This window comes from Plutella xylostella, chromosome 7, assembly GCF_932276165.1.
Source record: "Plutella xylostella chromosome 7, ilPluXylo3.1, whole genome shotgun sequence".
Classification (NCBI taxonomy): Eukaryota; Metazoa; Arthropoda; class Insecta; order Lepidoptera; family Plutellidae; genus Plutella; species Plutella xylostella.
Genome location: NC_063987.1, coordinates 10,088,383 through 10,112,598, shown reverse-complemented (window position 1 = coordinate 10,112,598; position 24,216 = coordinate 10,088,383). Strand labels below are relative to the sequence as shown.

General features: G+C 42.2%; 1 protein-coding gene and 1 long non-coding RNA gene across 4 annotated transcripts in view; one reads left to right on the top strand and one right to left on the bottom strand.

Annotated features, from left to right (window-relative positions):
- Nucleotides 1–2,595: 2,595 nt before the first annotated feature.
- Nucleotides 2,596–24,216, bottom strand: part of LOC119690878 (serine/arginine repetitive matrix protein 1) — a 63,001-nt gene continuing 41,380 nt past the window's right edge. For 2 of the 3 annotated variants that reach the window (XM_048622254.1, XM_048622252.1), the window contains 8 exons: nt 8,708–8,881; nt 7,599–8,178; nt 5,748–7,143; nt 4,896–5,432; nt 4,167–4,475; nt 3,819–3,898; nt 3,249–3,307; nt 2,596–3,156 (listed from right to left, as the gene is read on the bottom strand). In XM_048622254.1, coding sequence (XP_048478211.1) covers nt 3,084–3,156; nt 3,249–3,307; nt 3,819–3,898; nt 4,167–4,475; nt 4,896–5,432; nt 5,748–7,143; nt 7,599–8,178; nt 8,708–8,778 — 3,105 coding nt within the window. In that variant the 5' untranslated portion in view covers nt 8,779–8,881 and the 3' untranslated portion in view covers nt 2,596–3,083. Of the gene's footprint in view, nt 3,157–3,248; nt 3,321–3,818; nt 3,899–4,166; nt 4,476–4,895; nt 5,433–5,747; nt 7,144–7,598; nt 8,179–8,707; nt 8,882–24,216 lie in introns of all 3 variants that reach the window. The other variant, XM_048622253.1, reaches the window with a different exon arrangement.
- On the top strand, nt 13,904–18,315 carry LOC119691897. Its single transcript, XR_005254050.2, has 2 exons — nt 13,904–15,428; nt 16,532–18,315. It is a non-coding gene; the product is annotated as an uncharacterized LOC119691897 (long non-coding RNA).

The following is a 24,216-nucleotide window of genomic DNA, read 5'->3' as shown; positions in this document are numbered from 1 at the left end:
TATTAAGGCTAAAGAACTGTAAGAATAGGTATTATGTCGTCAGGAAAATAGCAGTCTATGCTTGTTTTATTGCCTTGTGAAAGGCATTTGATATGGTTGTCTACGATATCCTGTGGGAAAATATAAAGAAAATTGAGTTGCCCAATGATTTGTTCTATATCCTAAAGTGGTATGCAGAACCTTGTTTGATGGAATGATACATTATCAGATGCACACCGACGTATATGCGATATAGTGCGGGGTGAGGCAGGGAGGGTTAACTTCACCTAAGCTATTTATCTTATAGGTAAGAGAATGCTCTGATTGAGATGCTCAACAGCGCCAGAGTCGGCTTCTTCATTCAAAAACATATCTATGCAGAGTACGGGGCAGCTCCAACAGCATCCTGAAAATTGCTGACAAGCTTACAGTCCAATTGTAAAATACTCTGGGTCAGCTCAGCAAACAATATCATAAGAAAATAAATATTTTTATGGTATCCTAAGTTGAAAGCTTTGATTATATATATATAAAGATAGTTATTGATTATAAAATTAAAATGATTAAATCAGCTAAAGTATTAAAAAAAAGATAGTTACGTAGGTACCTAAAAATATATAGGTATAATATACGAGTATTAAGTATCTACGGTTGTATCCAGCAAAAATCACTTACATTACAAGTTGTCGAAGCAAAAGAAGAACTGCCGTCGGCGACCGGTGACTAGCGATGAGTCTCAACTGGTTTCTATAAAATTTTAACCGAATACTTAAATACTTAGGTACTTACTTAATTATGTATTTACAAAAACATAGTACTCACAAGACGTACAAGTCCGAATTCGACGCACTTGGACGCTGGAACAATAATAGCGTCTTCTCGCCTATTACTTTACTAAGGTATCGATATGAATAGGAAACAAAATATATTTCATAAATAAATTACTTACGTAATTACGTATTATTTACAAATTCATGTCGTGTTTCATTGTATTACTTAATGACCAAAACTTTCATACACGTTTATATTGAAGTATCAAGAAACCACAAACTATGACCTATATTCAATGTTACGTTTGATGCCAAATCTACTATTCTGCGGGCGCAGCAAGTGGTTGAGGAGCAAAACTGTAATCATAAGGGTAATAAGTTATTATTTAACTTACGAAGTTTTTATTTATTTAGAGGGGAATTATCCGAGTTATCCTGCCATAGAGACCTAACTTGCACTCTCTTTATAATTTCAATTAGAATAATGAACCGTTTATTCTAATAGTTGTTTGGTCAGCATATAGTATAGAATATTTGGGTCCAGCCAGACTCGTCCCATTCCACACTCGACCAGGCCACTCTCGACCCGAATTTCTAAAATACGATAAGGTCTCGGTACTTTTGTTGAAATGTATGAAATGTACTGTCAGCCACAAGAGTTTTTTTTACTGAAATTATAGTTAGGTGTTTTATGTGCTGATGAATTCAAAGAAAAGTAACAATTTGTACTTTTAATCATTTATTTATCATTTTCTATAAACATTATTAGTAGGTAACACATGTTTTGAATTATAAACGTAATAAGAATTATAAACGTAATAATTTAGGTATTATGTGTATTTGTATTATTATTATTTATGTAAGTTAAATAGGTAGTTAGTTTGTATTTTCGTTTTTATCTTAAATATGTTTTAGTTTAGGTACTTTCCACATTGTTTTTTGTTTAAATTGTTTCAAGTAGGTACTTATAGCTTTTTATTGTATTAAGGGAGTTTAAAAACTTTAGTTTTCCACCAAACAAAGGTTGGTTGGAAGAAATTGCTTCTTGGCAATAAGCCCGCCTCTGTGTATTTACTACTTTTAAGTCCATTATACAATAAATTGTTATAAATAAAATAAATAAGTAATAATAAATATTAACAAAATAAGTAACTATTAATAATTATGTGTGCTAAAATCACATTTAGACAAAATATCTTTACTATGAAAATATGTATAAAATCCTTTTTATAAAATCCGTTTGCTGTTTATAAAATTATAATTACACGCAGTAGCCCTTGCTTATCAAATGCATAAATTACAATACAAGTAAGTGCGCGAAGGAGATGGATGCAGGCCATCCAAATCTTGACCATTGTTATTGATAACCCGTTTATTTCAGGTAAGAGCTAAAACAATGAGAAGGGTAAACTACCTTTCTTTGTTACGGCGGTCAAACTTAGGCTAGTTATTTTATATAGCTAGCTTTTTTATAAAATAGTAATCATTTTATTCAACATATTTCTTAAATTTAAGTGATAATCACTTTATATGCAATAAATTAAGAAATCCATAAACATTTTCTGTCGACTGTACTTTGAGATAAGGAAAAAAATACAAACTAAAATGAACCTTATTGAAATTATGAAATTCGGGTCGAGTGTGGCCGGGTCGAGTGTGGAATGGGACGAGTCTGGCTGGACCCGAATATTTATAGTAAATAACTTAATATACCAACTATCACTGGTCTCATTAGGCACTTGTGGGCTCTGCCTGGGAGCCATTCTGGAGTTTGTGCAAGGACTCTACTTCTCTGTGCTAGACTAAAGGGATCAAATCAAACTCAATAGAACATTGTGTTGTAAGATCAGTATTTAATTAATAATAAATAAGCAGGTAGGTAGGTTTACAAAATAATTATATCATAATAATGGTTAAACTTGATTACACAGTTTCCAGTGTCTAGAACATTCTTTATAATACTTTTTTTTACCAACATTTTAAACGGTACCAATTTTTGTTCTAAAACATTAGTTGAACGTTTCGACGATGACTATAAGGGCACTTTATTGTACTATTAACAATAACTATACAAAATGGGTTCTAGCAATCAAACAGTTGTCATTATATTATCATTCAAATACATTAATAATTGCTCACTGTTTTATTATTCCTTAATAGTAGTTTTTAATTTTTGTGCGGTAGACAGGTGGATTCTTGGAATGTTTAGAGTAGACTCTAGTGATCTTCTGCGGTCAGGCACTAACACCCTCGGCAGTGCGGCCCGGGTGGGCGCCGGCACTGCGGGGAGGCCGGGTGGGCGCCGGCACTGCGGGCCCGGGTGGCGAGGGCGCGCTAGGGGCGGCGCCGCGAGGGCCGCAGCTCGGGCACTATCCCACAACCCAACACCGACAGGCCGTTATTACATCTGAAACAAAATAGCATTTAACATAATATGTATCATACACATTGTCCCGTAAATATTTAACTAAAGAAATAGTAAATGGAGCGTTTGGTCACCTGAGGGGCTGGTCGGCGGCGGGAGGCAGCCAGCAGTGCAGGGAGCAGCCCCGCCGCGTCTGCAACAACCGCCTGGGAATGACAACGTGCTTCAGAATTACACACTCTACCCTTAAACTATCCCTGACTCTACCTCAATACACACACCTCTAGCTGTTTTATTTATGTGAAGACTAATAATGCCAGACATGCTATTTTGTCACGCGTTGTTGAAGAAACAGAAGATTATTCTTCAAACGGAACATAATTATATTATAAGTTCCTACTCAAGTATCGACTAACGCTTGAATCATTGAGACTGGTGCAAAGTTAAATTATTTTAATTATTTGAGGAGACATATCCACTGAAAAAGAAGCTAAGTTACAATATGTACCTACCTATATTCGACAAAATATTATGATTATGAGGACAAAAATTAAATATGTTATGGTTCAGACACATGAATACATCGAACTGGCCATCAGAGAACGGTTGCGGATTCCATGTCATGTCAATGCTGTAACTTTTTTCTAAAGAGATGAACTGCAACAATTTTGTTCACAGCAATACTTATTATATTAGTGAGTGACCTTGACGGAGCGGTGTCGCCTCGGGTCCAGTTCGGGCAGCGCGCCGCGCCCGCGCCGGGAGCTCTTCACCAGCGACGAGTCTGCAACAAAACAAACTACGTTAGGCCATTACGCATGTTAATAGTATTATCTAATTATAAAACTTTGTAGGCACAAATCATTATGTATACTGAAATGAAATAATGAAATATTACTTTATTGGACGTAAAATTTTACAATTACTTGTCCATTGTCATAATATAATATCACTCTACCACCATTTCACAAAGGCCCCGTCATTAAGGAGGAAAGAAATGGCGAAAGAAACTCCTCGAGCATCTTTTACTCGTATTAGGTTATGTCAGTTACCTGTAGATTGATTCCGCAGAGTGAGTGCGGCGGCGGCGGGGGCGGGGGGCTGCCCCGACACGCAATAGTGGCAGGCGCAGACGGCGCAGGGCGCGGGGGCCGCGGGGGCGGGCGGGGGGCGCGCGGAGGAGCCGGGGGAGGGGAAGCGCAGGCGCATCTCCACGTCGCGGGGCAGCGCCGTGCGCGCGCCCCCGCACAGCGTCACGGACCAGCCGCCCCCCGCACCCCCCGCGACCCCCGCGCCCCCGCCCGCGACGCCCGGCGCGTGGCCTTCTGAGGCAGTAGCTACCACCACCGGACCCGCCTCTTCTGAGGAAACAACACACGGGTTGTGTGAGAACTACATATCTACATAAATAAGTTTGTACTTAATAGTGCTTAAAACTATAGGACTAAATAGGGTTTGTACCAACTGACAAACGTTTGACAGACTACTAAATATGTTTAGCGTTTGGTGAAATTTCAACTAAATTAATGACATGATAAACAGTAGGTATAAAAACAACAATGATCTATACCTAAATACCTTTTATCCCAAGGAACGATTATGATTATTCAGAACTGTGTGTGAATCTAGTCACGCAAACGATGGTTTCTAGTCGAGTTTTTGCATAATGAGCGTTATCATCCAATCGGGTTCCATTGCCGATGTTGCCTCACTGTTCACCTATGTGGCACCCGGTGTGGTGTTTTAATTATGTGTTATCTCCGTGGTGAACAGATTCCTACCTTGTGTCTGCATGGCGGTGTCTCTGGCGTGGTGGTCGCGGCGGCGGCGCCGGGCCGGGGCCAGCCAGCGCGGCGCCAGCGCGCACAGTAGCGACGAGCCCGACTCGCTCGAGCTGGACCGCGACCTCGGCGGCGGCGCGGGGGGCGCGGGGGGCGCTGGGTGAGCGGGGGCCCACAGCCCCGCCGGGTCGCTCAGCGAACGGGTCAAATTCCTCTCGCGGGAATCATTTCTGGCCTTTGACATCTGCGTTTGTAATTTTTGTTTTGTACGGTCTTTTTTAATAGGTTTCCGTTCATTTCTTGTCTTTTCATTGTTTATGTTTTCTGGTTTTTGGTGATTATATTGTTTGGTACGCCGCTCGTTCTGTGCCACACGTCCGCCGGCCGGAGGCGCGGGGGGTGCGGGCGGAGGCAGCGCGGGGGGCGGGGGCGGAGGCAGCTCGGGGGGCGCGGGGGACGGTGGGGGGTCGCACTGGGTGGACGCCGAGCGCAGCCGCTCGTCACCAGCAAACTTATTCTTCAAACTTCCATTCGTCCCTTAGAATTAATGAAACAATCATAATGTAAAATATTTTTTTATTACTTACAGTTTATTATTTTTATAAATTTCGTAATAAAAAATTTATAACACTACTAAATAATCTTTATTCAACAATCTCATCTAGGTACAGTCTAATCAGTACTAGTGCTCGATACCAAAATAAATAAAGTAGGACTTATATAAAAAAAATTGTGCAAGCAAAACATACTGCAACTGCTAAATGTACTGCTATAATAAGGTGACAACTGTGTACCGTGAGAGTGACAGAGAGCGACGCTACGGGTGCGAGAGAGAGCGTCAGGCGGCGATACCTTCCCGCGGCCACAGCACGGGCGAGGTGGCGGCGGAGCGGCGGCGCGGCGACGTCATGGTGAGCTGGTGGCGGCGCGCGGGGGCGGGCGCGGGGGCGGGCGGGGACTCTTCCGGGATCATGTCGAACACCTGGCGGAAGCGCAGCGACGTGGGGCGTGGCTCGGGCGCGGGGACGGAGGCGCGGCGGCGGGGCGGGGTCGCGGGGGGTGCGGGGGGCGGGGACGAGGCCAGCGCGCGCAGCAGGGCGCTTGGCATGACGCGCGCCTCACCACGCACCGGCACGGGGATGCGCGAGCGCCGGCGCCCCCCGCCCCCCGCGCCCCCGCGCTCCTCGCTCGGGCTGGACTCGCTGGAGCTGCTACTTGGCTCCATGTACTCCAGTATCTCGAGGATCTCGACGCGGCGGCTGCCCTCGCGGATCTCTGACTTGTGGTAGACGCGGCGCGGAGGCGCGGGGGCGGGGGGCGAGGGACGCAGCGACATGCGGCCGCGGACGGCGGCCCCGCGGGACTCGCGGCACGACGCCAGGTCCTCCAGCGAGCGGCGGGCGGCGGGGGACGCGAGGGGCGCGGGGCGGGGGCGGATGCGCATGTACTTGTACTCCTCGTGCGCCACGCGCGCGATCATCTCGTCCACCAGCGCCGCCAGCTCCGCCGCGCACTGCTGGTCCAGCCGGCGCCTCGCCCCGCGCGCCTCGTCCCGCGCGCCCTCGCCCCGCGCCCCCCACGCCCCCCCGCGCTGCTCGCGGCGGCGCTGGCGGCGCGCCAGGCGCTGGCGGATGCGCTCCGGGAGGCGCGCGGGGGGCGCGCGGTCCGCCGGGGACACGGCCTCTGCTGCGTCGTCCTCCAACCGAACAAAGAAGGCGGCGGGAGCGGCGGGGGTCTCGGGGCTGCGGGCGGGGGGCGCTGGAGGCGCGTCGGGCAGCAGCGCCAGTATGTCCACGGCTGAGCGGGACAGACGCGCAGGGCGCGGGTCGGGGGCGGGGGGCGGCGCGGGGCGCGGGGAGCGCTCGTCCAGGCTATCCACCAGCGAGGCGCAGGGCGAGCCCGACGAGCAGGACGTGTTGACGTCGAGCGAGCCGCCCCCCGCCCCGCCCCCCGCGTCCTCCGCCGCCGCCCCCGCCAGGTACTCGTCCACGTCGCTCTCGGGCCCGCGCGAGGCTTCGTCGGCGAACAGACGCTGGATCTGCTGCAGCACGGCGGTGTTCAGCTCCGGTTCGTTGTGGTTGTGGTCGCGGCCGGCGGGGGGCGCGGGGGGCGAGGCGGAGGGCGGGTTGTTGTTGGCGTCGCCCGCGGGCTCGCGCTGCAGCAGCTCCGCGTTGCCGAGGATGATCTGGTGGTTGGAGCCGGGGCTCAGGTGCACCACCGTGTTCACGCCCGCGTTCTGCAGCTTCACCTGAGTGCAAACAGATTTATTATAACACTACGAGGTACTTATTCAGTCATATAAAGATCACATACATACCTACATAGATTTGGAAAAATGTAAAAACATGATCAGAACAGAACGCAAGCAAATATGGAGTGCAAAAACAAACAAAAACAACAGACACTCACACCTTGTATTAATGTACTCCCTTGCGGGGTAGGTGCGTTGCTGCACCCACTTTTCGCTGTTATGTTAGTCCCAATGTAATATTGGCATTTTATGTTGTTTAAGTTGAAGCGACAAGAAGATAATTTTGACAATGCAAACAGTACTCTTTCCATAGTTGCTAATTGGTTTCCTGTAAACATTGGGGTATTTTCCATAAACATTGGGGTTTATTTTCATCTTTTTAGCGTGCAGTCGGGTTTTTTGTTTGTTTATAATTATATTTTTTATCACAAGTGAATGTGTTAAGAACTGACCTTGATCTCTTTCTCGACGATGCTGATGCGGGCGTCGCCCAGCGAGGCGCTCATGGAGTCGAGCTGGTCCGAGAGCGAGTTGAGGCTCTCCACCAGCAGGTTGGACACGTAGCGGTCGAGGTCGAGCCGCGCGGGCGCCGCGGGGAGGCAGGGGGGGCGCGTGGGGAGCGGCGAGGGGGGCGCGGGCTCCGGCGCCGACGTCTCCGACACCACTATCTCCAGCATCTCGTACGGGGAGTCTGTCTCCGCGGGCAGCAACAGGCGCGGGGTGGGGGACGCGGGGGTGGGGGACGCGGGCGCGGGGGGCGCGCCGTGCGACTGGTAGGTGCAGTCGGACAGGTAGTCGTCGGGCGCGGGCAGCAGCAGGCGCGAGGTGTCGAGCGAGCGGCAGGCGCAGGGGGCGGCGGGGGGCGGGGGGCGGCCCCACAGGCGCCGCAGCAGCGCGGAGCGGCGCACCAGCTCGCGGTCGCGGCGCGGGGGCGGCGGGGGGCGCGCGGGGGACCGCGTGCGAGGGGAGGGGGACAGTGACGTCATCGCCGGCGCCTCCTCCGGCTCGGAGTTCAGCTGGGCCAACTTGTATCTGAAATAAAAATAATGAATAAATTTTATTGTTAGCAAGTTTTTAAAATGAAGCGGCCCAACTGCTGACTAGCGAATACAAATTTTGTGGTAGACAGAAACGGCTAGCAAAACCCTCGTATATTACTAATTAATTATAGTATTTGATTTTTAAATATTAGATAAAGGTAGTAAGAATTGAACATAGACTAACCAATCATACGCATCGGCACCACACATACCTACACTCTTTGCGTGACCAATTATTGTAGCAATATAAAATTACGAACCAACAGCAGATGTACCCGCCGTGTAGTGTATATCTGGGTACAATTTTTTATCAGGAGTACCAACAGTAACTAACTATAGTATGTATATTGTGTAAGTGTTACACCCTACAAAGTAGAGTGTCGAGGCAGTATCTTCGTCTGATCCTCGACCAATGAACTGCTTTGAATTGACCGAGTGTTCGGCCGAGGATACTGTCTCGGCCACTCTACTCGGTAGGTGTAGTCAGGGTAGAAGTGTGTACTGTCTGCAGCAGTCTTCACCTCCGCATGATGGTCTCGGGCACGGAGTAGCGGCGCGTGAGCAGGCCGGGCGAGGCGTCGGCGCGCGCCATGATGCTGCTGTCCCGCTCGCACTCGCGGCTCGTGATGCCGTCCCGCTCGCACTCGCAGCGCGGGGGGGACGCCGAGCGCTCGCTCCACGCACTGAGTGCACGCCTGGAAATTATGACAAGTAAACATTAATAATAATATACATACCTACCTATATAAATACATATTAGTATGTACCCTAGGGGCTTTTAATAAGCCTTAAATATCGTACTTAATAGCACTGCAGTGCAGCAACCATTTAATTTTATTAGTGGGATGTTTGTCGACTTATTAGTTATTACTGTATACTGAATACATCTCTGCAGGAAGTGCACAAAATTGCACCTATGTGCCAGAGACATTCCTGGAAATAGGCGTGAAACTCCCGTGAAATATTCACCATTCAGGTGAAGAAAGTGCTATTGAATGTGTCAGAATGTGTGAATGTATTTATCGGCAAGTTTCCGCATCGCCGGTGTCGGTGTGATGCATTCATTAGCCACATTCATCCTCCGCTACATATTCTCCGCTGCGGACCATTTCACACCTACTTATTGAGAAAACAGTTATCTACTGTGATTTATGTGATTACTTCGAGTTCTTATAAAATCAATATGTAGAGACGTAGATTTACTACTACACCACAGATTTAACTCATACTTAGTAAACTTATATGAATCTCATTGCGTTCTTTTCTCTTATTCGGTCTCTCAGAACTAATCAAGCTTAACTTTTAAACATTTATAAATTTTCATTTGAGTATATTGTAAGTAATTATTACAATTCGTTTTATTTTATTTAGCACAATATATTAATATAAATTAACAAAGTACAATAAGGAAGGCACAGCGCAGTTCTAAGTTAACGTACTACAAATTATCTACTTTTAATATTAGCGTCTTCGATCATTAGCGTACACACCTACGCCAACCACAGATTACAGATAAGTTAAAACACAACTGATCGATTAAAATTTTGTCCACAGTAGCACAGAATAATAACTAGTACCAGGTACAGAAGTCCATCTTCGCAATGGCTATCAAAGAAATATGACTCCATCCATGGGCGTACCCAGGTAGGGGCAGGGGGGGGCAGCTGCCCCCCCCTAGAAGATAAAATAAACTTAAATTTTCCGGCCAAGTGGGAATTAAAAACGTGTTACCTACTCTGCGCAAAATGAAGACAAGTGTTGGAAAAACATAAAATAATAATTTAAAAAATTAAAAAACCGACTTCAAAAAACCACTAAAATGTAAGAAATAATTTAAGGTTTACACAAGTTCTACTCGTATGTGAGAGTACGAGACGTTGTTGAGGAGTTCCCCTGACTGCCTTCCGTTTCCATCATCAGATCAGCTCAAGGTCACAATCATATTTTTTTGTTATAAGAACTATATTTACGTTCTTAATTTCATTAGAATCGGTTAATATGTGCCCAAAATGGAAATTCATACCCTGTTTTTACCCCTTTACCCAGCCTTGGGGGTGAGGTAAAATTCTGAAAAAAAATGGGACCACCAGGGAGCTCCACCTAATACAAAAAAAAAAAGAATTTTCAAAATCGGTTCATAAACGGCGGGGTAATCGGTGAACATACATAAAAAATATATATATAAAAAAAAGAACCCGACGAATTGAGAACCTCCTCCTTTTTTTGAAGTCGGTTAAAAATATATTTAATTTTCAAAAAAAACGGGAAGATATCACCGCCACCAAGAAAGATCAATTTACTGAGCTAACCAGTCGGTTTTAGTCATAGAACGGATTTAAATTACCTGCGTTTGTGTGATATGCATCTAATAAGACAGTAATTTCTATGCGTAGCTTTTCTAGAAAAAGAAATATTTCAATAGTTTCCCGGGTTCACCAGGTTTTTAGACAGAGTTGCATGATCGGTCCCGTAAGAACATTGGTTTGTTACAAAAGAGTTTTTATATAAAATTATTGATAATTTTCTTGACTTTAATTCTAAAATAACTTATTCAACATGTTTACTTACTGCCAGTTTCTATAACTCTATCTATCCATAACTGGTAGTTACTTTCATACGATTTTGACATAATCAAAAGTAACAATCTGTCAAAATCGTATGAAAGTAACTACCAGTTAAGGATAGATAGAGTTATAGAAACTGGGAGTAAGTATTTTCGAAGGTTTTTGCAAGTATATAAATACGATAAAATTAACATTTAAAATAAACGGTAATAATACCCTCAATGATAGAAGCAGTTGATGGTATTACCGCCACCCCGTGACGATTGCTACCTGAGCTGCGGCGCTCCGTTAGGTGTGTTTTAAACTTTCGATAATTCTTGACTGCCTCGACGTACAGATACCTACGGTTTTGGTATCATTGTTTAGCTTATTTCAAATAGTTTTAAATTAATACATAAAAATATCATCGAAGGGGTCTATTTTCAAAGTAAATGTAAATTTTTAAATAATTTTTTTTTGCGCCAATAAATTAGATTAGGTGCTTTTAACTTATTTTATGTACCTTTTTAGCAGTTGTGGATATTTTTATTGGATACAAATGGCTATTTGCCGATGAAATCATTTTATTTCATGTCCGTAAGGCGTTTAATTAAATCTCGAGATATGATTTGTTATGAAAACTAAGTACCTATCTAAAACTTTAAAATGGCCGCCATTTCTAGAATATTTAGATTTGACCCCACACATGGGGGTTTTTTCATCGATGAAATTACTCGTAGAATCCACCCTTAAAGTTTGTTGGGTCCGAAAAACAACACACTGTATAATCGTATACAAAAATATTATATTTAATGATCAACCAAAACCCTTTATTTTCGATCTTCAAAGTCAAAAATGGCTTAAAGATGGCGGTAATACCTGCATTTACGTTAAAATTAAATATTGTACAATATTCGTTATAGTAGGTATAGGTTAGCTACGCACTACAAGTAAATTTTCATGATTTTTGGTTACAATCGACCGACCATCATCTCGAAATAGGTATGAGCTGCCCCCCCCTAGCTGAAATCCTGGGTACGCCCTTGACTCCATCCCATAAGCAATAAGATCTAATTTAGATCGCGCTCCAGCCGCACACGTTTTTATTTACTTACCTATTAAATACGGCACAGTATTTTTTTGCTGCTTTTTTTCTTTTTATGTCCATTTTTCTATTCATAAATTTTAATAAATAATACTACATTTATAAACTAATACGAAATAAGAACAAATAGCGCGCGCGTGTATCGTCTTCCGCTTGCGGCAGCCGACTAGCTTCGCCCCCTCGAGGCGGCAGGCGCCAGGCCGGCGCCTGCGCCGCCCACGCGCGGAGTGACACAGGCCTGACAGTAGTCCAAGTACCTACCTCTCAGATCTACCACAAAGTATACCTCTTCTGTATAGGTACCTACATATAGTCTACTAGCTAGCTACTTAGTAGAAGGACAGAATAATAAGTAGGTAATACCTGTAGTAGCTACGTCACCTAGCTCTTAAGTAGAGCAGCAGCGCGCAGTGATCCCGCCGGTCTCAGGTGCCGCAGTTTCAGGTTTCAGCTTCAGCGGACCAATGCGGAGCGGGTTCCGTTCCGCCGCGACACACACATACACACACGTGTCACATCACACTCACACACGCACGTGTCACAACAGATTCACACACATCACACGATAGTCACGAGAAAACATACCGCACGTCAAAATGTCGAACATAAATATTTATCGTTGTAAGTTACATTTCCGTAGTTAACTGGATGCAGGCAGCCTACAGCTGAAGGGCAGAAGACATTATTATGAATGTATTGACAGCCTCAGAGCGGCGTTTGCGTGTTTATGGCGCCCCACCGACCCACCGACTGCCCCACCCGCAGACGTAATGGTTTTATACTACTTAATTGGAGTAATAAAGTTTTGATTTATTTGGCACTTTCCATTCTGATTTCGCTTTCAATAACTAGGTGCCGACCATAAAAATGGATAACCTAAATTGCTTTTCAATTTCGTCGGTAATTGGTGGTTTAAAAATATGTGTTATAACTGTGTAAATACAATTTAAGCAGGTATATCAAAAAGACAGTGGAATAGCGGTAGGTTCTGAAGCCACCTCCCTTCCACGTGCCTCCCTCCACCACCTACCGCCACCTACTGACACTCTGAATGCCGTAACGTTTAGCACTAAAGAAGCGACACCCGGCGGTCGTAGCACCGGACACAAAAATACAATATAAATGAAACGGCGTCGACTGAAGGTTTCATAAAAAAGCGTCGCAATGCAGGAGGAGGTGACGTCACGACTACTCCCGACCCTCGGCGGGGATCCCTCTGTGCAGGAGACTCGGGGAGCATGCAGGGAGGAGCTGCAGCTCTGACCACTAGGTACGAGGCAGACTTACATAGATAAGCTGCCTCTGTGGTCTAGTGGTAGAAGCTCTGCTTACCCAGAGGCCAGAGGTCCACCCAGTGAAATAATCCATCCAGGAACAGAGAGTGCATCTATGTACACACGGCAACCTCAAATGGTTGGCAGGGCACACTAACGTGGACACACTAATAGTGTATGTGTGCACACTAACGTTGTCTATGTGTGCATAAACGCAGAAATCGGTTTACACACCAGTAACAAACCACACACACACACACAACAACACAAACGAGTTTGTGCGTAGGCAAACGCCCGTATACCAGCTGTGACATAAAAATATCAACCGGTAGTGTTAGTGAAATAGTTATAAAATTGATGTGAAGCAAAATTTCACTACCTGTGTCTATACACTTCGTAGCTCATTGGTAGAATGTTAGACTAATGAAACATAGGTCGTGAGTTCGAGTCCACGGATGGTTATTTTTATTTAACTTAATTCAAATTTTGCGTTAATTTAAACACTGTTGAGTATAAAATTAATATATTTGAAACTGACAAATGACTACAAGCTGCATAGCTGTCGACTATTTCTCTTCGCCGAAAATATATGATTCGTTCTTCATTTGAGAATTAAAACCATTCTACCCTCATACAATATGAATAAACGAAATTTGTTTTTAGTTTTAGTGACAATTCACCTCTGCGTCTGCAAAGTGATTCACTTTGTGATTTGTCAATTTAATTAATTTCTCTTCGCAGTCAGTATGGAAAGTCACTTAACCATGTTCAAAAAGGCGGAGATAATCGTATTTGTCGGAGATGTCATGATACTAGTGGTCGATGTCTGGTACTGTCATGATACCTGGTTGTGGCGGATGTCGTGAAACTGTCATGATATCTAGTTGCTGCGAATGTCATTGTACTAGATGTTAGATTGTTCATGTCATGATACCTAGTAATCGTGGAAACGACCTGCTTTACCGACATCACACCGGAAGAGACGCGAAGTGTGCCGTTGGCGCGCTTTGACAGAGTCCAACCGTTTACCTTATGAAGACCGGGACGGTGGGTCCCTCACTTTGTGCTGGAGGCAAGCTACCGAGTAGACGTGTTGGGAACTGATCGTGCGTTTCTTGGAAAGTGTGGTATTTGTGAAGTGCTGTACATGTGAAGTGTTAGTTTAGTTGATCTGTGCCGTTAAGTTGATTCCACTTTGATGTTTTGTTAATTGTGATTTTGATTAAATCTTCATTGTGAACTACCGCTGTGTTTTATGTGTCCATCTACTCGTATACCACGTGCCATGTCTGATGATGATGATAACGAACGCTCGGGCCCCCTCCTGTTTCGTTATCAGAAGTGGGATCCAAGCGAGTAAATGGGATACATAACGGCGGTGAAGACAACGCCTCAAGATGGCGGTTACTTTTCGTAATTCGAAATTGAGGTATGGCAGCCATGAACGAGACGCTTAAGTCGCCTGCCTCTCGTGTTGGCGTAACCCTGCCGAGGTTCAATCCCGACGTGGTGGAGCTGAAGGCGCGCTCGTGGTGCACCCCGGCCGAGCCGTGTGCCGCGCGCCGAGCCGTGCGCCAAGCCATGTGCCGCGCGCCGCGCCGAGCAGCCGCTGCAGGGCCTGCGGGGAGGAGAGCTCGTGCTCGCTCTTAGCCGAGCACTCAAGGCATTCACTTGGATTTGGCAAGTATCGTTTCATGATATTACTTGGCCCCAGTTTAAAGTGGTGTCAATGGTAGATTTGCTTGTGTGGAAATAACGGCAGCTTCCGTGATTAATTCGCTTATCAGTAAACCTGAGAAGAATGAATGCCTATCTAGCTATGCCAGTCAATTAATCAGTTCCCTAATCAGAAAATTTAATAACATCAGTGTGGAACAAAATTAAATAATGTAGCAGTTTCCATAGTGCTTGCCCACATAGTGCAATTTGACCCCAGGCTTCAACGCCTTGCTTTTACAAATGGAATCCAGTCACGTCATTAGCTTAGACTCGAAGGCTTTTCTTATTTAAAGTGGAAATCATACAGTGTACAAAATAACAGTGAATCCCCAGACCCGAAAAGTGTTAAACTATTCATTCAACATCCTTTAAAGTGTTACAGTTGCAGTGACTTGGGTCATAAGCCATAGGCCACCCCGCAAGCGATGAGCAGCGCGCCGGGACCGAGCAGCCAGCAGCCTGCGCACAAGCCTGTTGTGTGGTCCAAGCGTGGCACGTCGAGACACGTGGCTCGTCCAGGCCGCGCCGGCAGCCGACCCTGCACTGGATGGATACACACATGCAGCTTGCATCACACTGACCCCAGGACAGCACAATAACCGTGTGAGCATCGTTTTGTTTCTATGAATTTTGATTCAGATGATTGAATGAAAGTTTCATTGCTAGATCATATGAACGATGTAATTGCTACTGGCAGTTATGTTTACTCTAGTATAGTGGATTGGTTCTAGTTTCACGACTGAGTTCGATTCTCAGTTAGTTGAGTAATAGCTAACTTAATAGAGTTTTATGGTGAGTAAATAAAACGCCACCGTTAAGTAGAATAATAGGGAGACTGTGTCATATAATCTGTAGGAAGGAGATATTCTAAAGTGTGCTAGTATGTATATTCTGAAAGATTCCAAATGTTACAGATTTAACTAACGATATAGATTTCTGCTATTGATACCCTGGCTTTATTGTTTCTGTACCTCACTTCAATCGCTTTTGCATAACTTACATGGGTAGACAGATACGTCTGATGATAAGAGTGGTCACAGGGATGACAAGTGTAGTCACAGGGATGACTAATGACGATTGAGTATCACAGGGATGATATTAATCGAAGAAGGGTCACAGGGATGACAAGTGTGGTCACTGGGATGACAAGTGGAGTCACAGGGATGACTAATGACGATTAAATATCACAGGGATGATATTAATCAAAGAAGGGTCACAGGGATGACAAGTGTGGTCACAGGGATGACAAGTGGAGTCACTGGGATGACAAATGGAGTCACAGGGATGACTGATGGCGGTTGAATATCACTGGGATGATATTAATCTGAGTAAAGTCACAGGGTTGACTGATGTTTATTTAATATCACAGGGATGATATTAAACTATGGGTCACAGAGATGATTCGTTATGATTTGTAAGTCACAGGGATGATTTTATTGTGAGCGAGGTGAGGTGCGAATGCATGAAGACAGGATTCAATTCAGATTTTTATTTTAATGGCTTTTAAATAACGTTGTAGTCATAGACTCATAGTACCGCATAGTACTGTCGATGTACCTTCTAGTTTTAACTTTTTAGAAGTTGTTTGGTTAGAAATGCGATAATAGTTAGACCATGGAAGATTTGTAATGAGAAACGTAGACTTTTTGGTCAGAATAGGCCGAGTTGTAAAGAAAATACTGTGCTGCTTCTTTATTGTTACAGATGAAGTTATCACACGTGGATACAATGTGTGCATGCCAGAATGTCCGAGTCGACGACAGCACGTCATGTGGACAGAGAACAACTTGTAAAGTGATTTCTCTGTACGGAGTCATCGGGCGAGACATTGGAATACAAGGTTGTATTGTTTTGTTTATTGGTCGATGATTACCCGAATTAGTTTCTAATAAGTTAACTACTTTTTACGATGACTGTGGCTAACTACCACCTATATTCATCAAGATGGAGCAGATCATGGATTAATAGTAAACGATAAAATTATCTTGAAAAGTTATGAAATTTGAAGTACTTGTGGTAATTAATTGGTTACAATTACAATGGATTAACTATGTGTGATGAGTACGTTTGAGATTTTACAAGGGAAGTTATTTGACTATGCTGTTTCTAAAGTCTGTTTTGTGTTTACCCTCACACAAAATACATTGCAATGATAAAAGAGGTGACAGGCTAATAACTTAGTACATAGTAAATTTAATGGAGTATGAAATTGCCACATGAGTGATATCAGATGGTTATTTTATTGGAATTAGGGTAAAACAGACTGAGCGGTTCAAATAAGATTACGATTTTAAAATTAATGAAACAGATGGTAGAGTTTTTAAAGATTAATTGCAGATATGTTAGTACAAATACAATGAAGAGGTCAGTGGGTTATGTACCAGAGTTAATGTAAATTAATGATCAATGAATTAAGTTGGTGAAGCAGAAACATTGTTGAATTTTGAGTAATATTGTATGGGCCGTTCGGTAGGTCAAGTAAACCATGGTTACTGCAGTAGTAGCTATAGTACGTTGTCGCAGCCCGTAGTCGTAGTTGGTTACCCAGATAATGGTTCTATGCGGTGCGGGTGCGGAGTGTGTGGCGTTGACGGACGTCGTGGTGAGCGTGTAGTCGGTGCATGGTGGCCGGTGGTCTAGTAGAGATGTGGTGTGAGTCTAGTGGTGGCTCCATGACTGATGCATAAGACGGTTAATGAGGAAGCGTAGAGATATGAGCGATGTAAATCGCAGCAGATACTGTTGTAGACAGATGAATACTCAAAGCACTCAAGTCAGTCAAGACAGTCGCGAGATATTGTGGTTTTTGTTACTTGCTTCTTATTGTTGATGTTACTGATTTAATTGTTTTGTCGTATTCAGTAATCAGTAAAGTAATGGATGAATTATGAGATAGAGTTTAGTTACCCTACAGAGGTAGAAATTTAAGAGTGCCTTATAAAAATGATGGTCAGGATATGGCCGAGTCGGACCAAAACTGTTGGTGTATGTTTTGTTGCAGATTCAACACACGAGGACGTGTGCTAGCAGGATGGCCGTGTCGGAGATGTCATGATACTAGTGGTCGATGTCTGGTACTGTCATGATACCTGGTTGTGGCGGATATCGTGAAACTGTCATGATATCTAGTTGCTGCGAATGTCATTGTACTAGATGTTAGATTGTTCATGTCATGATACCTAGTAATCGTGGAAACGACCTGCTTTACCGACATCACACCGGAAGAGACGCGAAGTGTGCCGTTGGCGCGCTTTGACAGAGTCCAACCGTTTACCTTATGAAGACCGGGACGGTGGGTCCCTCACTTTGTGCTGGAGGCAAGCTACCGAGTAGACGTGTTGGGAACTGATCGTGCGTTTCTTGGAAAGTGTGGTATTTGTGAAGTGCTGTACATGTGAAGTGTTAGTTTAGTTGATCTGTGCCGTTAAGTTGATTCCACTTTGATGTTTTGTTAATTGTGATTTTGATTAAATCTTCATTGTGAACTACCGCTGTGTTTTATGTGTCCATCTACTCGTATACCACGTGCCATGTCTGATGATGATGATAACGAACGCTCGGGCCCCCTCCTGCTTCGTTATATTTATATTGAACAAAACATTACAATTAGTGAAATCGCAAGACGTTTAACGGTAAGTAACATAGAATTGTAAATATTTTATTTGACTGTTAGAATATTTGTATTTGTATAAGCTAAGTATTTGTTTTTTTATTTGCAGAGGAGAACTGTTCAATTATGGGTTCACCGATACGCAGATTCGGGACATGTAGACAGTAGTCGTCTATACGGATGCATCACCACACCATCGAGAAATCGTAGCTGCACATAGCGCTGATCCGTTCTGCAGCACCCGTTCTACGGCCACAACACATAATCTATCCCTACAAACCGTACGGGTTCACTTGCGTGCTGCTGGGTTGCGTTGTCGGAGGCCGACGAAGAAAATTGCTCTAACCGATCAGCATCGTCGAAACAGAGTGCGTTTTGCGACTGACTTTTTTAAACTTTGATTGGTGCAACAATGTGGTGATATTTAGTGATGAAAAGTCCTTTAAGTCAGACAAGGATGGATGGTAAGATATTATGGCGAAAAAGTGGTGAAAATTATAGTTATTGGGGTTAGCTCAGTAATTTTTATTTTTCCATTTGTATAAGATTTTAGTTATTTTTTTAAATACTTATTATTATTTACAATTATGGGTAAGCCAATGTGTTAATGATGTTATTGTTACTGAGGTTGGAATAAGTTATCTTATTTCTAGCTAATTAACATGTTGATTCATATAACTAATGACTTGCCTATTTACTTTAGTAAAACAGCCAGTCCATCCTTTTCTGATGTTTATTATGATTTAAAACTGCTAATTGAAAAATTTCCTTATTAATATAAACTACAACTATGTTTTAAAACGAAAAACAACAAAAACGTAACATCCGCAAGAATAAATTTGGTAATTTTAACACTTAATCTTGTTTCATTTACTTTCTGTGTTGCTTTTATTCGTATATACTACAATACTATTATTAGCCATATTAAAAAATAAATTAAATCTGTAAAAAAAACAAAAAAGAAATATTGTAAGTTTAGTGGGATTTGATCCACCATACCGATTATTGTAAGTCTTGTATCATACCAACTGAGCCATTTAACCTATTACAGTGCTTTGCAAAATTTTGCTTCATATCATAAAAACAATGAATCATTGTCACTGGCACAACTACATGCTTACAATATCCGTGTGTGGGTTGCCCAGAACTAAATAATTACGTTTATGTCGCTGACACACACATACACTACCTACGTTAGTGTGCCCTGCCAACCATTTAACGTTGCCGTGTGTACACACACTTGGTCGCTGAATACCCTCACGAGCAATTAAAAAGTTCCTTCTTCTATTGACCTTCCATAATAATATTGTCACTAGAACATGTACATCGTTCGTGTATTATTATTATAATGTAGGTACTCTAGCATAGATGGCTTGACTCAATGAGAGTGTTCGCCGTGGTCGAAATACGGCTAGTAGATAGGTACCTCCTTTAATCTAGCTGGATAACCATTATGGGTCATTTGGTAAGCGAAGAATAACCCTATTATTTATTGGTCGCTCCGGGAAGTGTAGTAGGTACTTAGCAGCAGTCAGATCAGCACTAACACGTGAAACTATAACAAATGTATTTTTTTTCAAATAGTTAATCTACGGACGGAAGGTAAGTGATTAGCGAGTGACCCGCAGACCGAGCGAGTGACTCACCGACATACCGGCCAACTATGAACTTCATAGAGCACAGTTTGTAATCCTTACTAATATTATAAATGCGAAAGTAACTGTGTCTGTCTGTCTGTTACTCTTTCACGCCAAAACTATTGAACGGATTTGAATGAAATTTGGTATACATACGGTCTAGACCCTGGGAAAGAACATAGGCTACTTTTTATCCCGGAATTCCCACGGGAAAACTTTTTAAGGCGAAGCGAAGCGCGCGGGAACAGCTAGTAACAAATATATTCTAAAAGAGCATATTATAATACAAAATGATTAAGTACTTACTTTAAAAATAATTTTACTTTTATATTTATAATAATCCTACATAATACCTACCTATCTAAGTAGTTGGTAATGTTAAACCCTTAGACAAGTAAACCACGTTAAACCTCATGAAGTTCATTAACACCAGAAATATTTCAAATATCTGTGTTGTCTCAACGTGCTAGGGAGGGTATAATTAGACGCGCGACTATTCCCTCTGTTGTTGTTTTGTTGTTGCAGCTCACCGCGTGAGTCAGCCGCGACTCGCGAGTGAGATCGCCGCGGCGCCGGCGTGTGTGCAGATGTGGAGTGTGGACAGGAGTAAATCATCTGCGGAGCACAAATTGAGCTTGGAGACTTCGGAGATTCTATATTTATTTGAACTCCGGAGAGTCGGGATGGCTCGATGACCCTCGCTGATCCTGCTACATTCTGCGCTAGTGGTGTGACTGGTAGTAAGTATATATCGATATACATTTTAGTTTGCTAAAATACTGAAGTATCCGTCGCGTGTGACCATGTTGGTTGATTGTCTCGATATGTATCTGGGCAGTTCTTCTTTTTAACCTACATAATGGATAAAAAATTATCCCCAATTTGAAAAAAATAACTTTAGCTTTTTGGTGAACTCTTATAATTTTTATGATAGCTACATTTCTATTCTATCGAAAAAGGTGGTTGGCCGCGAAGTTTAAGTATTTTTACAAGATTTTCAGAACATTTACAATACGTGGATAAGGCAAAGAAAATTACACCTTCGTCACAGAATCTTTTATTTTATTTTAACGAAATAATCTTCGTCGATTAAAATGAAACTTTTTTGATACGTTAATAAACAAAATACCATTTTAGAAAACATATGAAAGAATGGATTTTTAGTAATAACAAAATATTTATTAAGTAGTTATTACCACTCTGTCACAATTTCAGCTAAAATGAAGCTTGTTTTTGCTATAAATATTTTTTCGCTACTAATTACAGTAAAAAATTAACAGCATAGACGTTAACATCAATGACTAAGTTTAATATGATTTTTCCAAAGTTGCACTATTTATAACATAACATATAAAAGACCAAAAATAAGTTGACTACCAGGAGACACCAATCGTTACAGAGTGGTAAACGATGTGACATAGTTGTTATTCTATTAAATATGCGGCAGCGTTTTGGAATAAAACAGTTTTATTTAAAAATAATAATTTAGTAACTTACATATAAATCATTATGGTTTCAAGTTAGTCAAAAAATTTACTGGAGATATCTTTATTATTAGTATAACTAATGAAATCACACTTGAGAACCTCTGGAGAGTGAAATATCCGTATTTCAGGAACTTAAAGGACAAATTTGTTCCAACTACATAAAATAATGTTTATCTGCACAATTAATATTTTCGGCAACCTAAAATTTAAGTAACATAATGAAAATTACGCAATTTGTTAAAGTTTTAACCAGCCATATTTCGAAAATACAGCAGTGGCTCTTAGAACTTGAAAAAAATACTCTTTCCTTTTTTAATTACCTTAGAAGCTGGAAGGACTTTAATGTTATCATCAAACATCCGATAAATCATTCTCCACCATATTAAACAGTCTACCACATTCATCGTCTGTTCTTGAGAACAATAGCACGAAATTAGCTTTTTCACTAACGAAACTTTTTATTAATGAAGCGCAAGTGTATTGGACGTTCCTTTCGCTTCGTACTTTAACCAAAATGTGTAGTTTCTCTTCAATTTTTCTTTGATGAACATTCTCAGGTTGGAGTGTTTGGTAAGAATGTGACAGATTTGTCGTGTGACAGAGGGGTAAAATGTATTGCAAAGTCGATTAGCATTTAAACAGTAACATAAAGTGTAATATTCACATGTTGATTTCAAAGTAATTGTTATTACCAATGAGTAAATAACAAAATAATAGTTTCATTGTATTTTATTTTAACAATTACCTACGTGACGAAGCTGTCGCCGAATAAACACACGCACCTCCTGTCACACTTTGCGGGTGGCCGATACGCGGTGTCTGGATCTCAAAGGGGAAATCTTACCAAGGGGAAAAGGAGACCTTAAACTCAGATCGATGGCAATAAGGACGAGTGGCTCAAACAAATATTTTAAATGGCAACCTACGTGACAGAATGTTACTACTAAAACATTAGGTAGTAAGAGACAAATTTTCAACAATTTTTTTAAATATTTCCGAAATTATTTAAAAATATATATTTTGTTTTACTAAATAGGTAATATCTTCTGGAGTTTAAATAAATTTTTATATTTTATGTTGTCATATATATTTTTTGTAACATTATCGAATATGTGCAGGATGAAGTGGCGGGAGACAGCCAAGATTCGTATGAAATACTCCTCTGTCACTCGGATTTACCACTCTGTAACGTAATTTTAAATACAAAAATATAAATTTATATTTTTGTAAACGTGCACAGCCGTTGTGTTTTTAGTACAATGCACGCTGAAATATAAATAAATAAATAAATATTTGTAAAACTCATGATTTTTTCTTCACAACTGATGGAGACTAAGTTATGTAGGTTAAAAAGAAGAACTGCCCATCTGCCTCTGGCAGTAAGGCAAGCGAAGACAGCTAAGAAATATCTGATTTGACTAAGTGAAATGCTGGTCCATATTGCGATGCATATTTAAAAATTAAACCAGTTCAATTTAATACTCTAGAATATGAATATTCATGCAAACTTGTTGGTGAAAATGCAAAATACATAAGTGTGCGAATGGAATATGAATCCAGCTCTACATACATTACGGGGTATGTACACAACCGGACACTCAACATGCAAATTCCAACTAATTCATGTGTGAAAGCTGCTCGTGAATAACAGATCTAACAGAAATAACAATATGTGTGCATCCAGATTCGTATGATACCTCGGTAAGTACCTACATTAGGTAGGATGAGATCCATAACGGTATGAGTAATGAATCATAATTTTATTGTGTAAGTATTTAAGGAAAACTTGCAGCTAGTATAGTGATTCCAACCCTGTTCATAATCATACTACAGTCAGCGCCCGCTATCAAAACATAAATATGTATGTTAGTGGCCGCAAATCATTACGTTAATTACTTTCATTACGTACACAGGAATACTTTTTTGCTAAATTAAATTAAGTACCTAACGGATTGACCCAGAATAGCTAGAATTGATAATGTTGGGCGACATGCACGGCGGTTTTATGTATAAATATTTTGTTTTCACCTAATATACATATCACGGTTATTAAATTGTATGTTTTTTAAAATAATCGATTTTTACTTATCATAATTAACTGTCCTTTTACTAGTAAGTAAGTATTTATTTCTGCAGCTACTGACTGCAAACAATCCTCGTGCGAAGACCAGCTCGTACACGAATAATTATAAACAAACATTGCAATCACAATGGCATTAAATCTTGACTGTATTTATAATGAAATCTCGCCACAACATCGCACTCTCTGCAGAACGAACCCACCCTAGCCAGCAGTAGCCACTCGTCACACTCTTCACACTGGTCACAGTCGTCACACTCGTCACACTCGTCACACTCGTCACATCGCGTGCGCGCGTCGCGTGCTCTCTGTCGATGGTTTCTACAACAGTTATTTATCCGCATATCTACAACATGCAGACAAAAACCGCTAACTTGACACATGAACAATACGTATCTAGATCCGTAGATCAGTGAGTCACCACGCGAGGCCCTGTAGTCGGCTTGGCAAGGGTCGCCACAGACAGAGTCTGAGCGCTCGCATCGATCGCAGGCTGTCCTTGAAGGGAGCCGGCTACAGAAAGGTCAGTAAAACGTTCGTAGTTCGGTGTAACTGTAACTGAGGCGGGTGGAGGC